This window comes from Nanorana parkeri, unplaced genomic scaffold, assembly GCF_000935625.1.
Source record: "Nanorana parkeri isolate BGI_ZX_2015 unplaced genomic scaffold, ASM93562v1 scaffold251, whole genome shotgun sequence".
Taxonomy (NCBI): Eukaryota; Metazoa; Chordata; class Amphibia; order Anura; family Dicroglossidae; genus Nanorana; species Nanorana parkeri.
Genome location: NW_017306519.1, coordinates 321,950 through 344,650, shown reverse-complemented (window position 1 = coordinate 344,650; position 22,701 = coordinate 321,950). Strand labels below are relative to the sequence as shown.

General features: G+C 43.5%; 1 protein-coding gene across 1 annotated transcript in view; it reads right to left on the bottom strand.

Annotated features, from left to right (window-relative positions):
* The window catches only part of ABCA2 (ATP binding cassette subfamily A member 2), a 140,642-nt gene that overhangs the window by 10,235 nt on the left and 107,706 nt on the right, over window positions 1–22,701 (bottom strand). The window contains exons 27-47 of the mRNA XM_018556764.1: window positions 21,163–21,283; window positions 20,799–21,080; window positions 19,653–19,859; window positions 19,430–19,532; window positions 17,975–18,300; window positions 17,428–17,644; window positions 17,228–17,333; window positions 15,130–15,241; window positions 14,305–14,365; window positions 14,048–14,222; window positions 13,817–13,932; window positions 11,368–11,515; window positions 8,199–8,322; window positions 7,927–8,059; window positions 6,796–6,916; window positions 5,182–5,360; window positions 4,321–4,462; window positions 2,864–2,998; window positions 2,463–2,566; window positions 2,028–2,120; window positions 178–280 (exon numbers count right to left, since the gene is read on the bottom strand). Of these exons, the coding sequence (XP_018412266.1) occupies window positions 178–280; window positions 2,028–2,120; window positions 2,463–2,566; window positions 2,864–2,998; window positions 4,321–4,462; window positions 5,182–5,360; window positions 6,796–6,916; window positions 7,927–8,059; window positions 8,199–8,322; window positions 11,368–11,515; window positions 13,817–13,932; window positions 14,048–14,222; window positions 14,305–14,365; window positions 15,130–15,241; window positions 17,228–17,333; window positions 17,428–17,644; window positions 17,975–18,300; window positions 19,430–19,532; window positions 19,653–19,859; window positions 20,799–21,080; window positions 21,163–21,283 (3,108 nt within the window). The remainder of the gene's footprint in view (window positions 1–177; window positions 281–2,027; window positions 2,121–2,462; window positions 2,567–2,863; window positions 2,999–4,320; window positions 4,463–5,181; window positions 5,361–6,795; window positions 6,917–7,926; window positions 8,060–8,198; window positions 8,323–11,367; window positions 11,516–13,816; window positions 13,933–14,047; window positions 14,223–14,304; window positions 14,366–15,129; window positions 15,242–17,227; window positions 17,334–17,427; window positions 17,645–17,974; window positions 18,301–19,429; window positions 19,533–19,652; window positions 19,860–20,798; window positions 21,081–21,162; window positions 21,284–22,701) is intronic.

Sequence of the window (22,701 nt, the reverse complement as noted above, 5' to 3'; positions counted from 1 at the left end):
TTAATTAAAGTGATTTTGTTTTCCATGCGTGCATAAGTTCACTTTTAAAACCAAACAAAATCCTGTTTATACTTTCTAGTGAAAGTTATTAAAAAAGAAAGCAAACACTGAATTAATTAATTATTCTCAATTGCTACATTTCCAATGATCGGGACAATGAGGATTGTGGATACTTACTTTGAGTACGGCTTCAGGAAAGTTCCTGTTAAAAAACCGTACAACTTCCTTGACGTTCAAGCTGGATTTTGTCCTTACAGTGATCATGTAACCATCGCCAAACCTGCGACATTGGAAATAACACGGCATATTTAAAGAAAAACTCCACGTTCCCCAAAAATGTACCCTTCTATTTTAACCCATAGTTATTGTTTTTTTTGTTTTAAACTGACAAAATTGCAAATGTTTTTTCTTACTTTTCTGTGCATGTGATTGGCTCACCACTGTTCCCAGCACTTTTTCTCTTGCCATGATGCTGGCAGTGATCATGTGATTAAAGCAGCCAAACCTCCCACTTTGCACTCAACAATTGACTGCAATGCATGTGTTCATTTTAACCATCTGGAAGCAGGTAGTACTTTGCAATGATGTCTGCTAAGGTCATTACACTGTATATAATCTTTTATTTTTTATAAAGTAACACTAAACTCAGGAGTAAAATCTTAAAAATCCATTCAAGTACCTTAACTAGTAACAAAAATGTATCTTATTTGTGTATCACTCAGCTATAGATCCTCAAATCATCTATGAATTGGTGCTGACACTGTCCTTCCTTCTGGAGGGTGACTACTTTTGCTCCCCATGGTCCCTGTATGTGTTGTAATGTAGCCACCGCTCTAAGCTCACTTCTCTGATGGAATCAGTGGCGGAACAACCGCCGGTGCAGCCGGTGGCGGGGCCTGAGGCTGTGGGGGGGCCCTGTGGGGTCCGGTCCTGAAATATGGGGCAGTGAACGGTCCCGATGTTCGAACACCGGGGCCCCGCACTGCCGACGGGCTTCTCAGTGAGAGGGCGGGTCTTGTGACTCAAAAGCAAAACAAACGACAAACGCACTCAACAATTTGTTACCAGTTATACAGTAAGGTGCACACGAAATGGGCTTTGAACAGTAGAACAGGAGAGAGGGATCCCACCTCAGACCCTTGCTTCCCTGCAACGCTAAGGCCTCATTCACACAGCTAAGTGTCGGCCCATACAGATCCATGCGGCATGCGCGGTCCGGTCGTAACGGTACGTTCCCGGAAAGGACAGGTGTTGCGTGTGATTGTACGCAGCAGCCTGTTCTTCTCTATGGGAGGATGCGGCCGTATGCACACCCGAACTGCACATCCATGCGGGTGTCCGTGCTCAGACACTTGTCTGTGTACGAGTACGGACACCTTCATGGACATGCACAGTGGGTGAGCGTAGGGCAGAGTACAGCCGCATCCTCCCATAGAGAAGAACAGGCTGCTGCGTACAATCACATGCAGCACGTGTCCTTCCCGTGAACGGCCCGTTACGACCGTGCACGCCGCATGGATCTGTACGGGGCGGCTCTAAGCTGTGTGAATGAGGCCTAATAGCGCAACCTGTCAGAAGCTGTATCCAGTCAGGTAGTCAGTGTAAATGCACCCCCCCCCCCCCCCCCGACTTGGGAGGGGGGACCAAGATAAAATCTTGCACCAGGGCCCTTTGGTTATTAGGTCCGCCACTGGATGGAATACAATCACAATACACATTGGGAAACTAATCATGAGATTGTAGTCCATCACAGGAGCAAGCTTAGACCGGGAACTACTTAGACCGGGAACACACACAGGGACCATGGGGAGCAAAAGTAGCCACCCTCCAGAAGGAAGGACAGTGTCAGCACCAATTCAGAGATGATTTGAGGATCTGCAACTGAGTGATGCACGCATAAGGTACTTTTTTGTTTATAGTTAAGGTGCTTGAATGCATTTATAAGATTTAATGCCTGAGTTTGGTGTCACTTTGACATAAGTGGTGATACACTTCAGATATTTATCTATTTGGGACTATGTTCTTACCGGTTTTTCAGGTGCTGGATGCTGCCAAGGCATTTGAGGCGTCCGTTGACCATTATAGCAAGCCGCGTGCACAGAACTTCACATTCTTCCATGCTGGGGAGAAGGAAAGCTGTCAATGGTGCTGGGTCTGATATAAATAGAGTGAGTTTTACAATGATCTTGACTTGAAACATGTACTTCTTGTACCCAATCGAAATGTAAGAAATAACTCATGTCTCACCTACAGTCCAGGTCATGCTACTAAAATTGTTCAACCACCCTTTTTATTTTGACTAACAAATGTGATATGGAAAGGCCAGATAGTAAGCAAAGGGAGGATGAGTATGAGCAGCTGGGGAGGGCAGTATTGCCAAAAGAAAAATGGTGCTTTAAATGCCATCTATGGCAGCATTGAGCAGAGGAACATTCCTGTTCACAGCCAAGTAACTAGAATACCTGTGTGATGTTAGCACCAGGGAGCGGCCAGTCTTGATAATGTCCAGAATAAGGTTCCATAGGAATCTGCGAGCCTTGGGATCCATTCCAGTGGTGGGTTCATCCTGTTAAGATAAACAGCAGATGACACTATAACAATGTGTTGTTGGTACCGAGGGATGTAACCAATCCTCTGTCCAAGAAGACCGGCTTAGTGGCCAGTAGAGGCACTCCCATTGGCAGAGTTTAGCCATGAAGTAAAGGAAAGTCAGGCCCAAGTAACAAAATTAAACCATACCAGAGAGTGGCACAGGAGTCTTTTCTGACCAATACAAAATGGGCAGTTTGTGATGTGTGATCTAATTTAAGACTTTTAGAAGTTTAAAGTGGAGTAAAGGTTCACTTTAAGTTCTGCATCTTACCAAAAATATGAATGATGGGTAACCAATGAGGGCGATAGCAGTGGACAGTTTCCTCTTATTCCCCCCGCTGTAGGTTCCCGCTGGCTTGTCAGCGTATTGAGTTAGTTCCAGCTTCTCCAGTGCCCACTTCACCACCTGCCAAGGGCACAACATCTTAATAAACCGCATAATGTCTTGAAAAACAATATTCCACACTTCTACTCCCATAGAACTGTCCAGATTCTCCCTGTGATTTACCCAAATCACTCACATTTCTACTTCCATAAAAGTGTCTAGATTCCCACCGAATCATTTAATAGCATTATGTGGAATCCATTTTGTTCAATTGCTTTATGTATAAACACTGGAAAGTACAATATTTGCCCTTACCAACCAGTCAGATTTCAGCTGGGCAGTGCAGGTAAAAATGTAAAACTACCAATCTGGTTGTTATAGGCAACAAGTTGACTTTCCTCCCAGGTTTATACAGGAGGTGCATTGTATCAAATTAACTGTTTATGCCACTTTTATAATGTCATCAAATACACACACCAGTGTTTCAAAGCATGGTTCTGTTTTCTGGTACCCCTCAAACTTCTACTTCAAAAATAGTATATTTCCACATTTGTGATAAATATTATATTAAAGAGTAGGATAGTAACAGAACCAATTTTGTAAACACTGCCTTTCCCCCCCCCAATTCTGTTTCTGATTCTTCTCCAGGCTCTTGAAATATTTATTATTTCTAGAGCCAAACAGTAAAATACTCTTTATGTTTTGGAGAGTGAATGGCTCTCCCTGTTTTAAAGTACCTGCAGCCCCAGAATGGACTGAATCACATGGTTCATGGGTATTCCAATTGTCTGATTTTTAGTTTTTGATGGATTCAAAAATGTTAAAAGGTAACCTCTCCTAATGGCTGTTACCATCCACAGGCCCTCAACACTGCAATCTGCCATTGCCCAGCTCCTGGAAGTGGTGTAAGTTCTGGCCCAGAGGCAAGCACACTGTGGCATGCCTACCCCTGAAGAAGCACCGCTTCCAGTAGTCAGGCAGTGCCACCCTTCAGCTCTGGATGGAGGCCTTGATTGCTGTCCTGATAGGTTCCCTCAAAATCAACTAATGGTTTCTTTTGTCTCTTTATATCTTGAGCCTCTCGAACTGGGATCTTTGTTTTTAGGTCCTGGGTCTGCACCACACCAGCAATTATAATGCGGTCCCATTATCTGTTTGCTCTCTAACCAAATATTAAAAAGAATCTCTTATGTTACAAGGCATTAAACGGGAGGGGATGAAACCCCCATTTCTGTATTGGGAAGAGATTCAGAAGCTACATTGATAAACAGTGTCTAGTTGAGGGGAGATCTTAATCCTGAGGTAAAAAAACTACACAAGAAGCCAATGGGTGACTCACCCGAACAAACCCTACTCATAACTGAAATATTTTTTAATAGAGTAATTCTTTTGACAGAACTCACTCTTTCCTCATCTTTCCAGGGAATCCCCCTCAGACGGGTGTATAGCTCAAGGTGTTCCTGGGCCGTCAGTTCATCAAACAATGCATCAAACTGGGGACAGTAACCAATACTTTGCTGAACCTGAAGGAGCTCTTTCAAGATGCTGCCGTAAATGAAAAAAACAGGTGATATGTATGAGACAATGATGGACATTATAGAGAACTCATAAATCAGAAAACTACATAACAAATCATTGTATTCCTTTTCTTACTTAAACCTGCCCTGGAGACACAAAGAAAACACTCTTGCTGCTAAGGAACAAGTTGGTGAGCGAATTATTTTTTTTTTTCTTTGTGTCTAGTAGGGATGCACCGATACGTTTCGAGTACCAGTGCCGATACTTGGCATTTTCATGAGAACTACCAGGGTTGCAGAGGTTGCAGCTGGGACCTGGCTCTGGTGCTCCACCACTGTCCTGAAATCATTAGTCTGTATTGTTTTAGAAAAACTGTCACATGACAATAAACAAAAATGTATCATTACCTGTACTTGTAAGAACTTGGGCAAGTATCAGTACTTGTACTCGCAAAACTGGTATCTGTGCATCCCTTTATTTATATTTATAAAAACAAAATCATACATTAAAACAGAGATGTACAAATCCCAGGAGCTCCGTGTGCTCCTTACAAATGACAGCTGGCTCCTAATTTTTGAGTTTTTCTCTAGTCTAGTCTTGGAGCTCGAAAACTATTTGTACTTGTACCGATTACTGTACTTGGTATCGGTGCATCCCTAGTGTCTAGAAGTGGGTAGATTGCTTCTGTTTTAAAAAATCTTCTAGAGAAGATTTCTTCTCTCAAGGAGAGAATTCTCTGCTCATACCTGTGACTGTTGATAAAAGCTTCTCCTCCAGTGGTGCTCTCATCCCCCGTAAGCATCTTAAACGTGGTGGTCTTTCCAGCTCCATTTACACCAAGAAGTCCAAAACACTCTCCTGGTTGGACGCCAATGCACAATCTGTCTACTGCAAGGATGCGGCCCATCTTCCGAGACTTGTACACCTGCAGGAGTGGAGAAAATATATCACATAAAAGCTGGAACTGCGTGAACAATGGGTGAACCCCAGCTGTGTGCCAACCGATGCCGATCTCAGAGGAGGTCCTACCCGAGTAAGTAATGGAACTGAATGAGGACTGCTGTGTTTTCCCATATGCCTTGTTTATTTCTGAGTTTTGATAGCTATTGCCTACTACACTCGTTCAGATCAAGCATCACAGGGCACTTAAAGAGAAACTTCACCTGACAGAGGAAATAGTACATTTATAAAAAACACATACTTACCAGCCCAGGTCCAGAACTGTCTTCCTTGCATGCAATTCTTCCATGGACTCCTGATCTTCCACAATACCATCTTGCTTTTTGGTAGCTGTCTGTCAATTCCCGATGACTCACAGCTGAGTTATCTGCCCCTGTGCAAGATCACTGACTTCAGGCAGACAAGCCTTTTGGATTCTGTGATGTGAGGAGGCTGAGGGCAGGGGTGGCCAATGGCAACATCTTCCTCGCCAAGCCACTGAAGGAGGAAGTGGGAACAAGTACCTAGAGAAAAATGTGCTTGCTCCTCCTCCCCCCCAAATCACATATGATTATGTGAAGGTCCACTCTAAACAAGGATTAGGAAAATTCACAAAGCATCCCATATTTGCTTCCTTTATTTGCCGAATAATGTGACCTGCACACACATAATTAAATCTATTTCAGCAGTTAAAAAGGAACTGAACTCTAAAAACGCTGAGTCCAAGAAAAAGAGGGCAAAAGACTAGTCACTAGTATTGCCTGTGTCTCCCTGATCTTTACCCATTACTCATATAGCATGCCTTTTTTGCACTGTATGTCTCTGTGTGGAGGCGGCCATGTTGGTAAAGGCAGGGCTTTGCTTCCTAATGTCAGAGAATCCAGCAGTAAGCAGCACAGTAGTGATATCACCAAATCTTACTGCAAATCTCCTGAGATTAGCAGTCAGTGGCAACAGTGCCTTCAATCTCATACTGCAGATATACAGCTATGAGGCTGTGGGGACAGGCATGTCTAGGTACCGTCACATACCAAGACGTGCAGTGCTATTGTAAAGGAGGAATTCAAGACAAAGGGTGCATTTTTTTAGAAAACTGATTAGGCACAGTTACCATTTCTAGAAGTTACACATTACATGGCATATCTTCACTTTTTGAGTTCAGTTCCACATTAATGCCGGTCATTAAGTAAGACAAGCAGATGACATCAAGCTGAAACCGCTAGCAGGCAGCAAAGAGCAGGTGCTGTGGTGCCATCTATGTACATGAATGGCAAGAGACAGCAAGGAAAGTAATTATGAGTGGCCAGTAGTTTCTATTCTTGTGGCTCTTGGCATTAGTACATGACAAGAACACTTTTTCTCTTTTATGGGTATGATAGCTGCAATACATAAAAAAATCTGAAAATATTCCAAATTGCTACCTTTGTTAGATTCTCTATCTTCAACATGTCATTATCAGCTCCTCCTCTCAAAACTCTTTGCCTCTCATTTGCCACATCTATGTCATCATCGTCAATCGGTTTGTTGGAGATGGGAAGACGTCTGTAAAAAATAAGACACAAACATTGGCTTACAAGTAAATAACATATCAACATGCAGAAATACAGTGACAGGATATAAAGTCGTTGAGATGGGTTGGCCAACTGCTAGATTTAGAATTCTCTTACTAAGATGTTTGCAGCCAACATAATTAGTAAAGTTATGAGGAATATATTTCCGAATTGGATTGTTAGTAACCGAAACGACATAGTATTTTTTGTTTTTAGAACTATGTGCAGTCCATAATGGAGATATACAGCTCAGCTATTCACACTTCAACGTGCCTTCTCTGTGTACCTGTAAACGTCTGCAGAATTTCCTTGTGCTACATCACTAAAACAAGTAAACCACATTACATTTTGGTCCTTTATAGCCTCAAAGGTATCCTTGTGCAAAAAAGGTTCCTGTGTGGGTCTTTGTGTCATGGGCATGAGAGTTGGGCTTAAAGGAGAACTATGAGATGAGTGATTTCCACTCACCTCATAGTTCTAAGCCGACCTGTGACAATGAGACTGTCACAGGTCGGCTCAGTAGATCGGGAGGTGAGGGAACACATACCGGGTTCCCTCACCTCTCGATCCTGTCACGGCTCTCTGCCGTGACAGGGGGAGGGGCTGGATTCCTCTCTCCCCGCTCCGATCTGCCAGCGCTGACTGGCGGAACGGACGGGGAGAGGGCGGGTACAGCTGGCTCTGCCTCTAGATAGGCAGAGCCAGCTGTCACTCACGCAGCTGGGCGGATCCCGTCATCTACGTCGGGATCCGCTCCGGCTGCCGCGTCTCAGTATACCGCGAGCAGTAGCTCGCGGTACACTGAGCTTTGGGTAACGGGAGGACGCTAGTTTGTGTCCTCCCGTTACCCTAAGGAGAACTATGGGGAAAAACACTGACCCCATAGTTCTCCTTTAATGTGGATTTGGGCAGAGGTCGTAGTCCCATTTACAGTATTGGCCTAGAATATAAGAGGGCTTTAGCAATTGATTTGAAGGTTGGTGGCAGCATTGGGACACTTACTGTGGTTTGCGGAAAAAGTGGTATTGACACATGATAGTGATGAAGAAACCCACAAATCCTTCGATGGTCATGGCCACCAAGCCACGGGTGACTATGTCCCATTCAAATGGAGATTTCATCTTGTCAAACTGACCTATAAAAGAAAAAGTTGCATCTGTAAGTTCATTATGCCTTTGGAGAGTAAGGACACCGGGTTTACATTGGACAGGATTGCGACTTTCTCTTCATATCATTCAGACAATGTACACAGCACTTTCCAAACTCCTCCTTACCTATCTTGGCATAGTACTCATTGATATATTCATTGTAGGCCATTTCCATCAGTCCATGTCCAAGGTTGTAATTGGGAAAGATAAGGAAACAGCTCTTGAGATAACTGTTCACCAGCTTCAAGTCCTGACCAAAGGAAAGAAAGGAGTGTGATAGGTCATTTAATTGGACTACTAATGCACTTTTAAATGATAGTTGGAAGATAGGCAAACTTTGGTAACCTAAATGTGGAAACATTCAGAGAAATACAAAAAGGCAGGTACGGTGGTTAGAGGAGGGGATAGAGGTCAGGTGCAGTGGAGTTAGGGGAAGGGGTTAGGAAAGGTGGCCGGTGTGGTGGTTAGGGAAGAGGGGGAGGAGTAGGGGTTCAGAAAGGGTGGGGGTTAGGGAAGGGGTTGGGAAAGGAATCAGATGTGGTAGTTAAAGAAAGAGGTTGGAAGGGGGGAGGGGTGTGAGACATGGTGGGGTTAGGGGAGTTGGATGGGGTTAGGGGAGTTGGATGGGGCAAGGGTCAGGTGTGGTGGTGATGGAAGGGGGTGGGGACAAGGGTCAGGTGCAGCGGTAAGTGTGGGGGGATAGGCGTTGTGGTTATAGGAGGGCTGGGGGTCAGGTGCAGTGAGGTTAGGGGAGTGGCCTGGGATGGGGGACAGGTTCGTGGGTTAGGAAACAAGGTAGGGTGGGGTACAGGTGTGATGGTTTAGGGAAGGGATGGATGGGTGTGGGGCATTGTGGTTAGGGTGCGAATTGGGGGTCAGGTGTGGTGGTTAGAGGAGGAGGTTGGGACGGGTCCGTGGGGGTGGGGATTGAAATCAGGCAAGCTGGAGGCAGGGGTAGGTGTGGTGCTTAGGGTATTGATTTTGGGGTCAGGCATGGTGTTTAAAGTGTGGATTAGGGTCGGGTGCAATGGTTAGAGGGGTTGGGGACAAGGGTCAGGCATGGTGGTTGCAGTACAGACTAGGGTCAGGTACGGTTGTTACAGGAGGGGTTGGGAAGGGGGTCAGGCACTGTGGTTACGGGAGAAGGTTGGGAAGGGGGTCAGACATGGTGGTAAGAGGTGGGGGTGTGGATGGAGGTCAGGTGCAGGTTAGTGGTGGGAGAATGGTCATCAGGCCTGGTACGTAGAGCAGGGGGATGTGCAGGCACAGTAGCGATGGGTGGGGGAATGTAGGCATAGGTACTGTGGTTGGAAAAGGGGGTAAGTGCAGGCAACTGTGAGGTAGCATCTATGGATAAAAGCAAAATTATGACACATATGAAATAGCAGCAAAATGTAACCTACAACCGAATGCCACTACCACGGCATATTTTTTACATCACAATATGGCAGGGGGATGTCAAAATATGTAGGAGAGATTTCATGCATGCATGGTAGAGGCATCACAGACTGGTCACTACAACACATGCACAGATTCTCGCTAGCAATGGCTGTAGTAGTGACGCTGGTCTGAATAAGGGGGTAGAGGCAGCAGAGGAATGGGTGCTGTATGCAGTGCAGGAAATTAACATGTATGCGCTGATCGGCCGCCATCCAATAAAGAATCCGGCTGCTATATGGAAACCGGTCAAAATCTCAAAGAAGTCCAGTTTAAAAAAAATAAGAGAGAGAGAGAATAAAACTTAATTCTAGTTCCTGTGTGTATATACAGTCATCAATACTGGCACCCCTGCATTTCTGTCATAATGCACCACTTTGCAAATGTTTTTTGCAACTTTGCAAATGCAACTCTTTTGTTCCCCTGGAACATAGTCTTACTACAGGGTTGTAGTGAAATATGCAGATTACCTATCTGTTTGCTTTAAGAAAACCTATACCAAAAGAAATATGTAGACAGCCAGCGCTGACCTTTCTGAAAATTCTAGTTGCCTGGCTGTTTCTGGTTTCAAATTTGCAGCAACTAAATTAAGATCTCCATGCTCTGGGTCAGTGGCTCAGAAAGCGCTGAAACCAGAGCCAAGACTCATGATCTAGAATACTATGGGAGCAGCAGCTGTTGACTTTCACGCATGCGGTTTCTTACTAAAACCTCCGATGGAGCTATATGCAAGAACTGGGAGAAGTCACGGCTCTGACGCATTCACTTGTGTGAGTAAATATCATCTTGAGCTATTCGGTCTGTACACAACATGCTTTTCACAGCAGGACAAAAGGGAAAAAAGGATATGTGAAAAGGAGAAGCTCCAGCTGCTGCATTAAGAACATACAAAATACTACTATTTTCATATCTACCTGACTGAAAAAATGATATAGATATTATAGATACATTTCTTTGTATTAACAGACTTGTCCTTTCACTGAAGGCTGATCTTTCAAACATCAACAACATCAGTGTAACATCTAGAATGACAGTAAGTGAACTAGTTTCATGCACTTTCAAGACACATCTGGCCATACATTGATGACTCAACCAAAATTCGACCAGTGTGCGGCCCCATGGGACCCCCTCCCTCCACAAAAGTGGATTTTTCAATTGACTTATGTCGAAGGAGCTGGTCCGAAAAATTTCAGCCGAACAGTGACACTGGGGTGTGGGTATCCATCTGTCAAACCAGTTGTGGCAAACAAGTGCCATCAAAGCAGAGATCAGTACAATTACTGCTGTGACACCGCATACCATTCTGATCTCTGCATTCCAAAAACTCGCTTGACATCCTGTTTCCTGTTCTACCTGCAGTTCACATGTAATAATATTTCACAACTGACTAAGAAAGTCGGCTGTAAAACGTATAGAAACCTGTGAAACACAACACTACCACCTTATTTATTAATACACTAATGGCTTTTGGCACACTCATATTTTTAAAGGGGAAGCACTCTCAAAACTGATATTTAATATACAGTGGGTGCTTGCAGTAGCTGAAGCAAGTTAGCAGAGCTAGAAGCATATTCGCAAAAATTATGCTGCCACATTACACTTCAGTTTGGAGGCCAGATGGTTATTAGCCAGACCCAACATCAGTTTTGTTGGGGCAACCCATTAACCATCAACTTTATCCTGCGCATTTGCAATATATAGTAATCACAGAGTGCATGTGCATGTTTTATGTATGTTCACTGTAACTGTGGTATGACTTATTAAAAAGCGTTTGTACACTCTGATTGTAAGGTGGGTGGCCAGCTTAACACAGACAATTTTCTGTCTTAATACCTCAGGATCAGTGTGGGTGACTTACCTTGTCATGTTCAAATAGCTGAAGCAGGAAGGTGGCCACCGTCGCAGTGATACCAATAAAAAGATTAATGACTATGAGAAAAACATAGGCTGTGCTGGGTACCTCGAACCAGAAGGAGGCCGGGTACATGATAGGGGTGATTGACCAACTAAAGGGAAGAAAATAACATAAGTAAAAAAATATTTCTATCATCATACAAATTGTGAGATATGCATTTGTATATTGCTCTGGCACGCCTTCGATAAACTTACAAAAATATTTGGGACAAATGGCAGCATGGACGATTTCAGTAACAACTATCCAGGACATGGGTATATCAAATGTGCCTCCATAAGGCTTCCAATAGACACAGCTGTAATGGCACATATGGATCAATATCTGGGGCAGCAGCGTTAGAGGTAACAGCACCAATCCTCAGAATTTACTATCTGTGATAACTTTTTTCTTATTTTGTTTTCCTCTTCTGGTCACCTTTGGGCATTTGTGCCTCAGCAAAAAGACTCACTAACAGTTCAAGAATCATTACAAAAGGGCATCATCATTTAAAGAGGAACTCCAGGATTTATTAAAATTAATCATTGCAGTGGGGCTACCTCTGCACTGCAAGGTTTAAGTGCTTGTTTTAGTCTAGGAGCATAAATATAGAAGATATACTCACCTCATCCTTGGTCCTGCGGCACTGACTGCTCACCTCTCTCCCCCTCTTCTTTGGTTGTGATATGTCCTTTGGCATCCTCGCAACTAGTAGACCAGAATTTGACATTATGACGTCACGGATCCTTAGACCGCCACAGCCCGGGGAAGAATAGGATGCAGGGAACAGTCTAGCAGCAAGGCAGGACCGAGCATCAGGCGAGTATATCTTTTTTTTTTTGTCCCTAGTGCAAAACGAGCAGTTAACCCTTGCAGTAGCCGCACTGCAAGGATTCATTTTAAGAAATCCTGTAGTTCTTCTTCAAGTGCGTGTGGGGTAGCATGATGTCTAAATATAGCCCATTCTATAGATCTGAATGTACTGTTTGTAGCAAATTAGGTTTCATGTTGATAAATATAAAGTTATGACCTTGGGGTCTAAAAACATGCATGCCTCATACACTCTAGGGGGAGTATGTTTGGGGAGTCAATGATGGAGAGAGATCTGGGTGTTCTGGTAGATCATAGGCTCAATAATAGCATGCAATGTCAAGACGCAGTTTCTAAAGCAAGCAAAATACTTTCTTGTATTGTATGGGGTCTAGACTCCAGAGACATCATCCTGCCCCTGTACAAAGCATTAGTAAGACCTCATCTGGAATATGCAGTTCAGTTTTGGGCACCAGTTCACAAAAAGGATGTTGTGGAACTTGAGAGAGTACAGAGAAGGGCAACTCAACTGATAAAGAGACATGGAGGAGCTCAGCTATGAGGAAAGATTAGCTGAACTGAATGTATTCTCCCTTGTGAAGAAGCGATCAACAGGGGGATATGATCACCATGTATACATGCATCAATGGTCCATATAGGATACTTGGTACAACGATATTCACTTCAAGGTCATTGACACTCTTTGCGTCTAAAGGAAAAGATGTTTAACCTCTGCAAATGGAAAGGCTTCTTCACAGTTAGAGCTGGGATAATGTGGAATAGGCTACCTCAGGGACTAGTTGTAGCCAGCTTAGTTGATAACTTTATAAAAAGCTAGATGCATTCTGTATTGTACAGAATATAACTGGATTTTAGGGAATATCCGATCGCCTTAGAGGATTAGGAAGGAAATGATTTTTCCCTTGTGGGAGCAAATTGCTTTATAAGGGTTTTTTTGGCCTTCCTCTGGATCACATGTGGGCAAAGGGTTCTGTTTATGGAGGTTTTCCATATATGTATGAATGCATTTATTTATTGAACACAACACACTTGTCTTCTTTCAACCCGACTATCTTGCTATGAAGTAGTGGCTGGAATATCCAAAGATGGCACAATCGTTCAGTAAAATAATTGCTGCAAAAAACCCCCATCTTCCTCTTCACAAGCTACAGAGGCCCATAGATGTAAACATGTTTTTTTATGTCCATAATCGCCTAGAGCAGGTAACAATGATGTCAAGTCTATTGGCGCCCTCTCTGCTCATCCTTCTGTTACTAATGCCAATGGAATTTTAGAAATGTGATGTTCTAAAGAGGAATTGGAACATGTACACTGCAGATCCGCTAAAATGGAGTCAGTTTACATTTTTAAAAATGTTCACATTTGACTTAAGTCTGTCATTAAATAAACAGAATGTTCCTTAAGGTGCTTCATGGCAAGGGCAATACAGAGGTTCATGCTAAGCGAAGGGATACCATTTTGCTGTACTTCCTATGCTCTCTTCATACAAAGAGTCACTTTAGAAACTCCATTACTGTGTCATATATTAAAATATCTGACTTCTGCAATAAAACCTTTGTGATGGGGGGAATGAGCTTTGACTCACCCATACAGAAGGAAGAGGGAGAGGACGGCTGGGAAGTTTGTGGGAGATGTGTATGCGGGCAGGTCGAACACAAAGAGAATAATGATGCAGCAAGTCGCTGGGACCAGGTAATTCAGCTGAAAAAGAAAGAATATCGTAACTAGAATTAGTATTGGGGAATCCTCCCGCCATCATAGCACATTCAATGAAGTGAGAAATGTGTCACACAGTCCCTACAATAAGTCAGCTCACCATGTCCCAGATGTAGTTGGCCAACCAGTAAATAACGGGATTGCAGCCACTGACAAACTGGAGGTGCTTGGCTTTGGTGGATTTCTCGGCTACAAGGAACACCACAAAACTTGCCGGAACGAAGGACATTGCAACAATTATGAATATGGCAATCACCACATCAGTACCCTGCAACCTGAGGCAGAGCAGAACTGAGGTTAGGAGGCTGAAGGTGGGAAACAAGACTGTCACAATATATATGGTATAGCAGTACGTACAGGTAGTCCAGAGACAGGCTGGCGCTGGTCTTGTTCATTGGATGGTTGGTGACTGTTATGCCTGAATGAATGGGTTTGTACAAAAAGAACAACCTTGTTTACTGTACAGATATTTTTTAGAAAATTTTTAAAATGCTTACTCTCCCTGCAATTACTGGAATTTCAATTTACCGCTCTCACCAGTCATGTGACCAATTGCTGAAGCACTACTCATGCAGCTCGGCCTAAACTCTTATCCTTTCTTTTAGCAGAGATCACATGGCCAATGAATAGTTATTTAGTTATGTGACTTGCACCAGAAGAAGGCCAAAACACTTCATTCTGCATGGAAGGTGAACTTTTCAGGTTTTACCATTTATGTATTTTTACAAACAGGAAGGACAGGGTAGTGTGGTTGTAATTCTAGAATAAAGTAGGTTTTACTGAAATTTTGTTAAGTGATAAAAAAAACAAAACTAAAAGTACAAATACAAAAGACAGAAAAGAAAAGAACAGGAACTTGTGACATTAAAACAAGACACGGATTGGAATCACAGATGATGATAGTAACCAGGGATGAAAGTGAGGGAAATTATAAAGATTTAAGTTATAGGCAGAACAGAAATAGAGGGGAACTAGGCACTTGTTTAGGTGACAACTGTCTAAGTGAGGGATTCCCTCATTTCCTGTGCTATCTACAGGACAGGAAGTAAAGGGAAATGTCCAATGGGACACAGACAAAAAAAACGAGAGTGGTTTTATCTATTCCTTACTCTATCAAAAACGAAAAAAAGTTTGATCTTTAGGTATTCTTTTAGCAGAATGCATTATGACCTGGCGACTCACCATAAGCAGCTGGATTTCCACGGGAAGCAGGTAGATTTGCTCTCAGGATGGCATTATTCAGTGCATTGAGGTATGTGGGCATACTGTGATACCCTTTGTTATTATAAAATGCCTGAAAAAGAGGATACAATGATCAGAAGTGATAGAGCAGACATACTGGGAGGAATTCATATACAAAACACAATTTCCCCATGCTCCCTGCTGGATTGTTATTAACTTTATATTATGCCTCATGAAACACTTGTTTGCAGAAGGAAAAGTAAAACTTTAAGTTGAGAAGGAACAATGGAAGGAAACGTTTCATGTCCATAGCAAGCCAGTGTCCATCTATAACTAAAATCTCACTTATCGATGGACTGGCCCTCCTAGGACGCTGCCTATAGACTGGCCCTCCTAGGACGCTGCCTATAGACTGGCCCTCCTAGGAGGCTGCCCATGGACTGGCCCTCCTAGGACGCTGCCCAGGGACTGGCCCTCCTAGGGCGCTGCCCAGGGACTGGCCCTCCTAGGGCGCTGCCCAGGGACTGGCCCTCCTAGGACACTGCCTAGGGACTGGCCCTCCTAGGATGCTGCCTAGGGACTGGCCCTCCTAGGACGCTGCCTAGGGACAGGCCCTCCTAGGACGCTGCCTAGGGACTGGCCCTCCTAGGACGCTGCCTAGGGACTGGCCCTCATATGGCACTGCGTATAGACAGTAAGTGACAGCACAACAGCTCTACCCCTTCCCTATATAGTGGTATATTTCCCCTACCAGATCCTGTAGGCATACAAACTTTGGTGCCCATAGTAACACCCTTCTGCTAGCTTGACCTAGCAAGGACAGTACAAATTACAACAGTGGTCACTATGACAGGAACTGTCCAGAGTTAGAATATTGTTACAATGTGTAAACAACATATCACATGACTGTATTTATAATGATGTTGGGTAAAATCTATGGCCTATATATAATGGCACAGACCTGTTGCTTATATTCAATCCAGTCATAGCCATCTGTGTCCCTATTAAACATATTTCTAGTCTCTATGAACACCATCGGGGCTGGAAGGGAGGTAAATCTTCCTTAATGGAGGTACAGGCTGCAAATAAAACTGGACAAGTTCTCACCCTTCCCAGACTATCCAAAATAAAAGAAAGATGTTTTGGCTGAAGTTCTACTCACAGCATTCTCTACGTGCATTCTGTAGATTAACGTTTATATATGTTTGATTGTACAACTAGGGGCGCGCAGCTGTGTTCACTCCTAGTCTTAAAAGGAGAACTATGGGGTAAAGGCTTTTCCCCATAGTTCTCCTTAGGGTAACGGGAGGACACAAACTAGCATCCTCCCGTCACCCTAACCTCAGTATACCGCGAGCTACAGCTTGTGATATACTGAGACGCCACAGTATACCGCAAGCTACTGCTCACGGTATACTGAGACGCCGCAGCTGAAGCAGATCCCGACAACTATGTCTGGATCCGCCCAGCTGCGTGAGTGACAGCTGGCTCTGCCTATCTAGAGGCAGAGCCAGCTGTACCCGCCAACTCCCCCATCCGTTCCGCCAGTCAGCGCTGGCGGATCGGAGCGGGGAGGGGGGGAATCCAGCCCCTCCCCTGTCACGGCAGAGGGCTGTGACAGAATCGAGAGGTGAGCGAACGCCAGTATGTGTTCGCTCACCTTCCGATCTACTAAGCCGACCTGCGACAGTCTCATTGTCACAGGTCGGCTAGAACTATGAGGTGAGTGAAAAGCACTCACCTCATAGTTCTCCTTTAAGTCCATGGTGTCTAATGATAAAAAAACGAATCAGCATGGTTCTAAATCATGTGATTACCATAACATCTAAATCGTTATAAACAGCGCTGTCAAAGTAAATAAAGCAATATTAAAATGAAAGTTATTTATTGTTTTAAAACTAATAAAAAAATCTAAAAATGCTTTAATTAAACATTTCTATGTCCATCAGGTTATAATCGAAAAAACAACAGGAGCAATATATTTATCACAACAGTGTACCAAATGAAAGCCGTATATGTCCTTAAAAACAACATTTGTTCTGGGCATCTGACCTCAGATCATGGAGAGGTTACGTTGAGGCAAGTATTCTACACTAACCTGTGCTGTATGTCTGACAGCGATCTTCCGTAGCCTGGGTGAAGCTTTCGCCTCAAAGGATGCTGGGATGGCTCTTTGCACATTTCCAAATGTTAGTGCCCCATACCTAGAAAAAAAAGTGGTTGAAAAAAGTGCCGGATCCTCACTCTCATCTCCAACTGACATCCCAGCTTAATCACACAACTTGCCATGCCACTCACCTGTGTAGCCTGAAGCGGTCAGAGGTGTATAGTAGATATTCACTCACATTCCGTCCAGTAATGTCTACCATGATGTCTCCGGTCACCACCTTCATCTGGAGAGGGTGACCTCCAACCCCACTGGGGCAGGAGAAGCCAGTCCCTTGCATGGAACATGTGCAGCGGACCGGTTCATGGATGCGACGAGGAAGAGAAGGTGTGGTTGTAATGGCTTCCACTGGAAGAAGAAAAGGATATTTTTAAATCAGGCTTTAACATTTTTCTCACTTTACAATAAAAGAAAAAAACATTCTTGCCAAAGAAATACCATCATCCCTCCCACCCTTCCCTTTTTTGGGTACTCTCTTTTTTTGCTTTGATCTCTCTGCTGAGTTCCCAGATCTACACACCTGCTGTGACCATCATGAGAGGTTCCCACTTTTTTTCCCACATGGATTTTTAAAAAATATTTTTCATATTATGGAGAATATGAAAAACAAAAAGGTGGAAAGCAACACCCAAACCTCCCGAGTGGACAAGTACTAATCTCCTGAGCTGGGCTTCTTACCTGGCACAGAGGGTGGTGAGTAGGTGGTGGAATTCCACAGGTGAGCTAGGTCTTCGTCTGTCGGGTAATCGGATGGAGCCGGTGAAGGAGGTGGTGGTACAAAATTAGAAAGTGGCAGTCCTTGTGTAAAGGAATCCACACACATAGCGTCAAAGTACTGTGCTGCCAGCATTTTGGACTCATTGCTGTTCATATTGAGGGACTGCACCAGTTGGTCTAGGGTGCTGTTAAAGGCTGTCTTCAGCACACAAGTGGCGCCAATACCAGAGGGCAGGTAGAAGGTGTTGACCAGCATCTGTGGACTGGCATCTGGGGACAGCTTCAGTCTGGAAGGGCAATGGACAACAGTAGACAATTAGGAAGGAAGCAGAGCACTACTAACATTAAAGAACAACTTTGTTATGGCAGAAACACAGACATTGTTTTCAAATGAGAACTTGCTGAAACCATTAAGCTCATTCCATTAACACAGTGATCATCAACTAGGAGACAATAACCTGGTTTGTTGCTTCGGCAGTATGTATACATCTTTAGGGATCTACTGTAAGGCTGAGGCAAAGCACAACACCAGTTTAGCTCAACATATAGTTTTCTAACACAACAACTTGCAGCCAGAATCAGCTTAGGTTCATAAGGTTTTAGGTAATAGCAAGAAAAAGCTCAGTTCTTAACTAAGATCAGTACACCTTGAACTTTATGCAAGACTGATCACACTGTTTCCTTTTCCTTTCAGTTTACCCGACACCTGCACTTAGCCACAATCTCCCCAGGTAATAATGAAATCATTGTTATTGGAAGAGAAGTCCTGCCATGCAAGTGCATAATAGCATCCAGCTGCTGGAGCCAAAGCCCTAACCTATACTAACACTTTTCCTGCCAGTAGGGTGAAAACTGACACTTTTAGGGTCATCGCAATAAGATATTATTGTGCTTTGACTATTATGTTGCTCTGGCAAACATACAGAAGCACATACTTGTTCCCAGTATTGTTGATACACATGTATGCAAAGAAATATATGTACAGGGACAATAAACAATGCAAATTACGGTAGCTCTATGTCCTCATCCATCAAAGGTAACTTGCAATGAGAGAAACATGGAAGATGCCATTGTGTCCTTGCTTTAAAGGGGAAACCTGTCAATCCTGATCTTGCTGCACTTTCATGTACCAGGAACGCATGCAGAACAGAAGTCTGGACTTTTCAGACTTAATTTCCTGCATGCTTGTTCCAGGTCAGCAATGCTCTAGGTAGAGAGGCATCCAGAATCATCAGGGCATTTTCAGAGCTCACACCTTTAATACCAAGTACTCAGCTGTGGTTCCTCTAGCCTTAGATTCAGATCCGTCTCATCAGGATATAGATCTATGAAAAGTGCACCCTCATCAAAAATATAAATAGGTGAGTGACTTGTACAGAACAGAGACAGGTTTTGGTCCTAGATAATAATTTTCACCTGTATTCCGGCTGCTCTTCATTGGCATATGGTACAAAATTCCCCTTGGGCTGAGTATAATTGTGATACTGAGATGGGGAGAGGATCAGAGGGGGGAGGTCACCTAAGAAACAAAAGATGAGCAATATTCAGTCAACAAATCCATCCATATAAGCACAATCAGGACTATGGTACAACATTAAAAATCTGACAACTAAATCGGCAAACATCTAGGTCCACGTACCAATCTCAGGAACAGACAGAGCCACGGTCATAGCAACACACACAAAGAATGCTGGGAGAAGGATTTGGGAGAAGAGAGCTTTGGTGTTCCTCTTGGCGCAGTGAAAACGCTTCACAATCAACCCATGAAACTGGCGTAACTTTAGCCAGGAGCCTTCAAGCTTGTAGCTTCCCTGTCCATTGGAAATTTGTTCCTCTTCCTCAGGATCTGAAAGCCAAACACGACAGATTTCTCAAAGAGAATGAACATCTTATTCGATCACAAAACATCTTCTACTGGTTTGGCTAAAATAAGGTATAAAAGTGGCTTAGTCATTTATTTTGCTGAGGGACACTTTCCACCAGGGACACTTTGGGGAACATTGATCAATTAGGCAACAAGGCAATGCTAAATGATAAGACAGATTATGCAACAGATTTATTACAAGGTAACACCACAAGTCATAAATTCCTCTTTTAGCTGCCTTTGAAGTAACAGAATAAAACCTGCCCATGACCACTTCTTAATTGTGCATCTGTTTAAAGTGAAAATCTGTTGCATCCTGAGTAATAAACCTAACTCAAATCTTTGCAAATTTATAGTTCCTGGCATCTCCGGAACACAGGTACATGGGTTGCAAATACACTGTCACAAATGTTTTGGATAAAAGTGTGTAGGCTGTTTAAAGCTGGCCATACACCTATAGATTATCTGCAGATTTTCTATAGTCAGATGGAAAAAGTGCAACAGATTCCTCCATCTACGCTAAACTGTGTGAATAGAGGAATCTCCCACTGGGCCAAGTTTCAGTATCTTGCACGGCGGCCCCAGTGGCTCTCAAAATACCTGAACAATCTGATTGGTTGCAGGCATTGTTCAGGTATTTTGAGAGCCACTGGGGCCGCCGTGCAAGATACTGAAACTTGGCCCAGTGGGAGATTCCTCTATTCACACAGTTTAGCGTAGATGGAGGAATCTGTTGCACTTTTTCCATCTGACCATAGAAAGTCTGCAGATAATCTTTAGGTGTATGGATAGCTTTAGGATAATCTTCACATGCAAGTTAAAATGTAGGAAAAGATTGTAACAAGTGTGTCTATCTTTATTGCCACAATATTGGCCTATTATTGTAAAGGAGACGGAACTGATAAAGTTTTCACCACTTACCATGTAGGCTGAGGCTTTCTACATCCTGAGAGTTATCAAACAAAGGTGAGTAGTCACCATAGAACTCAGCATAGGCTCCACCTTCTTCACCACGCACAGAACCTACAGAAGAAGAGGAGCCAGAGCGCAGAGAGCCAGGCGATTGGCTAGGGAAATTCCCAGCTACAAAGTTATTCAGCTCCACTTCAGGCTTGTCGAGAACATCAGTCAGTAGTGAAGGTTCGGTATTGCCGTCTGGCTGGAGGGTTGATCTCAATGTGTCCTTCTTGGATTCTTTCATATCTAGAAGTAGAGATGCAGAAGGAGATGAGAAGGATCATGCATCATGAAACAGAATGTGTCCCTAAAACAGATGAATCCCAACCTGCATCGCTGTTCTCTAGAGACTGGTCCTCTTCAGACACTTTAAGGAACACTTCTTCTAAAGTTGTGTCCATCAGCCCAAAGCTGGTTAAGTTCAGCTCATCAAGACTTTGATCCAGGTGCTACAAGACACATAGAAGCCATTAGATGCACTGTAAACAAAAACTTTATTACGGTTTTTAATAGGTGATCTCATCAGATCCTTAAATATAACCTATTAACATTTTCTCTGAGGGGAAGTTGTAGACAAAGGTGTTTTTTTTTAATTCTTTACTATGCTTATGACTGTTAGAAGTATACGAAGCTGATATATAGTGTCCCTTTCACAGAAATGTTTTTATACTTTCCAAAATAATGTTGAGATCATGATATTTATCCAATTTAGTATGCAAATAGTTCTAAGCAGCATGTTCCTTGAAAGTTTATATAGTTTATGTTTTTTTTTAGGGATGCACCAATATATATCGGCCGCCGAAACATATCGGCCGCAAATAGCACTTTTGGCTAAATGCCTGAAAGTGCCATTTTCCTGCCGATACATCGGCGCATCCCTGATTTCTTTCCTCCCCGTTGGGTGCTGCTCTGTGTCTCAGCGGGGAGGAAAGAAAGTGACAGCCGGCTGAGCGCTGCGGGAGGAGAGCGCTATCTATCACAGTCCGGCAGAGCGGTGTGGGGGCTGAGACAGCCCGCGCTGTCACAGGAGGCTGGGCTCTCCTCCCTGCTCAGCCTCCTGTGACAGCGTGTCAGAGAGGAGAGCAAGTGCAAACACTCAGTGATCAGTGATCGCTGAGTGTTTGTACATAATTGAGGACATGGTATGTGTACTATATCCTCAATTATGAATGAATGGGAAGTGGTCTACATCACCTTCTGTTCATTCATAGTTCGTAGTTATAGTAAACACACAATGTTCTCAAGTTTTGAATGAACAGGAACACTCATAGAGGATTCCTGTTCATTGATAACAGGGGATACAGAAAAAGAGATTGAGGACTCTGTGTTCTCAATCTCTTTTTCTATTTTAAAAGGGAAATATCAGGGGTCTGTATGTAAAATATTTTCCCAAAGCCCCTAAAAGTAAAGTAAAAAAATAATAAGGAGAAGGGGAGTGGGGTCTAAAGGCATTATTAGTTTATGTTTATATGTGTATGGACTCTTTTTTTTTTTATTTCTTCCTGGAATATTTTCAAATGATAGAACGATTAAGGAGCTAATCTAGGGGTTTATTTTAGCTGAGGACTATGGAAAGAAAGAACATGTCAACTGTGCTGTCTCTTATGCTGTTGTCCCTGAGATATAGTGCTGGTAAAACCCCACTGTGAGTGCCATGGTATCGCTAGCTGACAACTTCCGGCCCCTAAACATTATTTGAATCAAAGTAGTCAGTAGTGATGGGCTCGGGCGTGTTCGCAAGCGCCTCGCGCCAAACCCCCAACAGGAAGCCGTCAACGCGCAGGGCCAATCACAGGCACTGAGACATTTTCCCGGTCCGCAGCTGCAGAGATCGAAAATGTCTCATTGCATGTGATTGGCCCTGCGC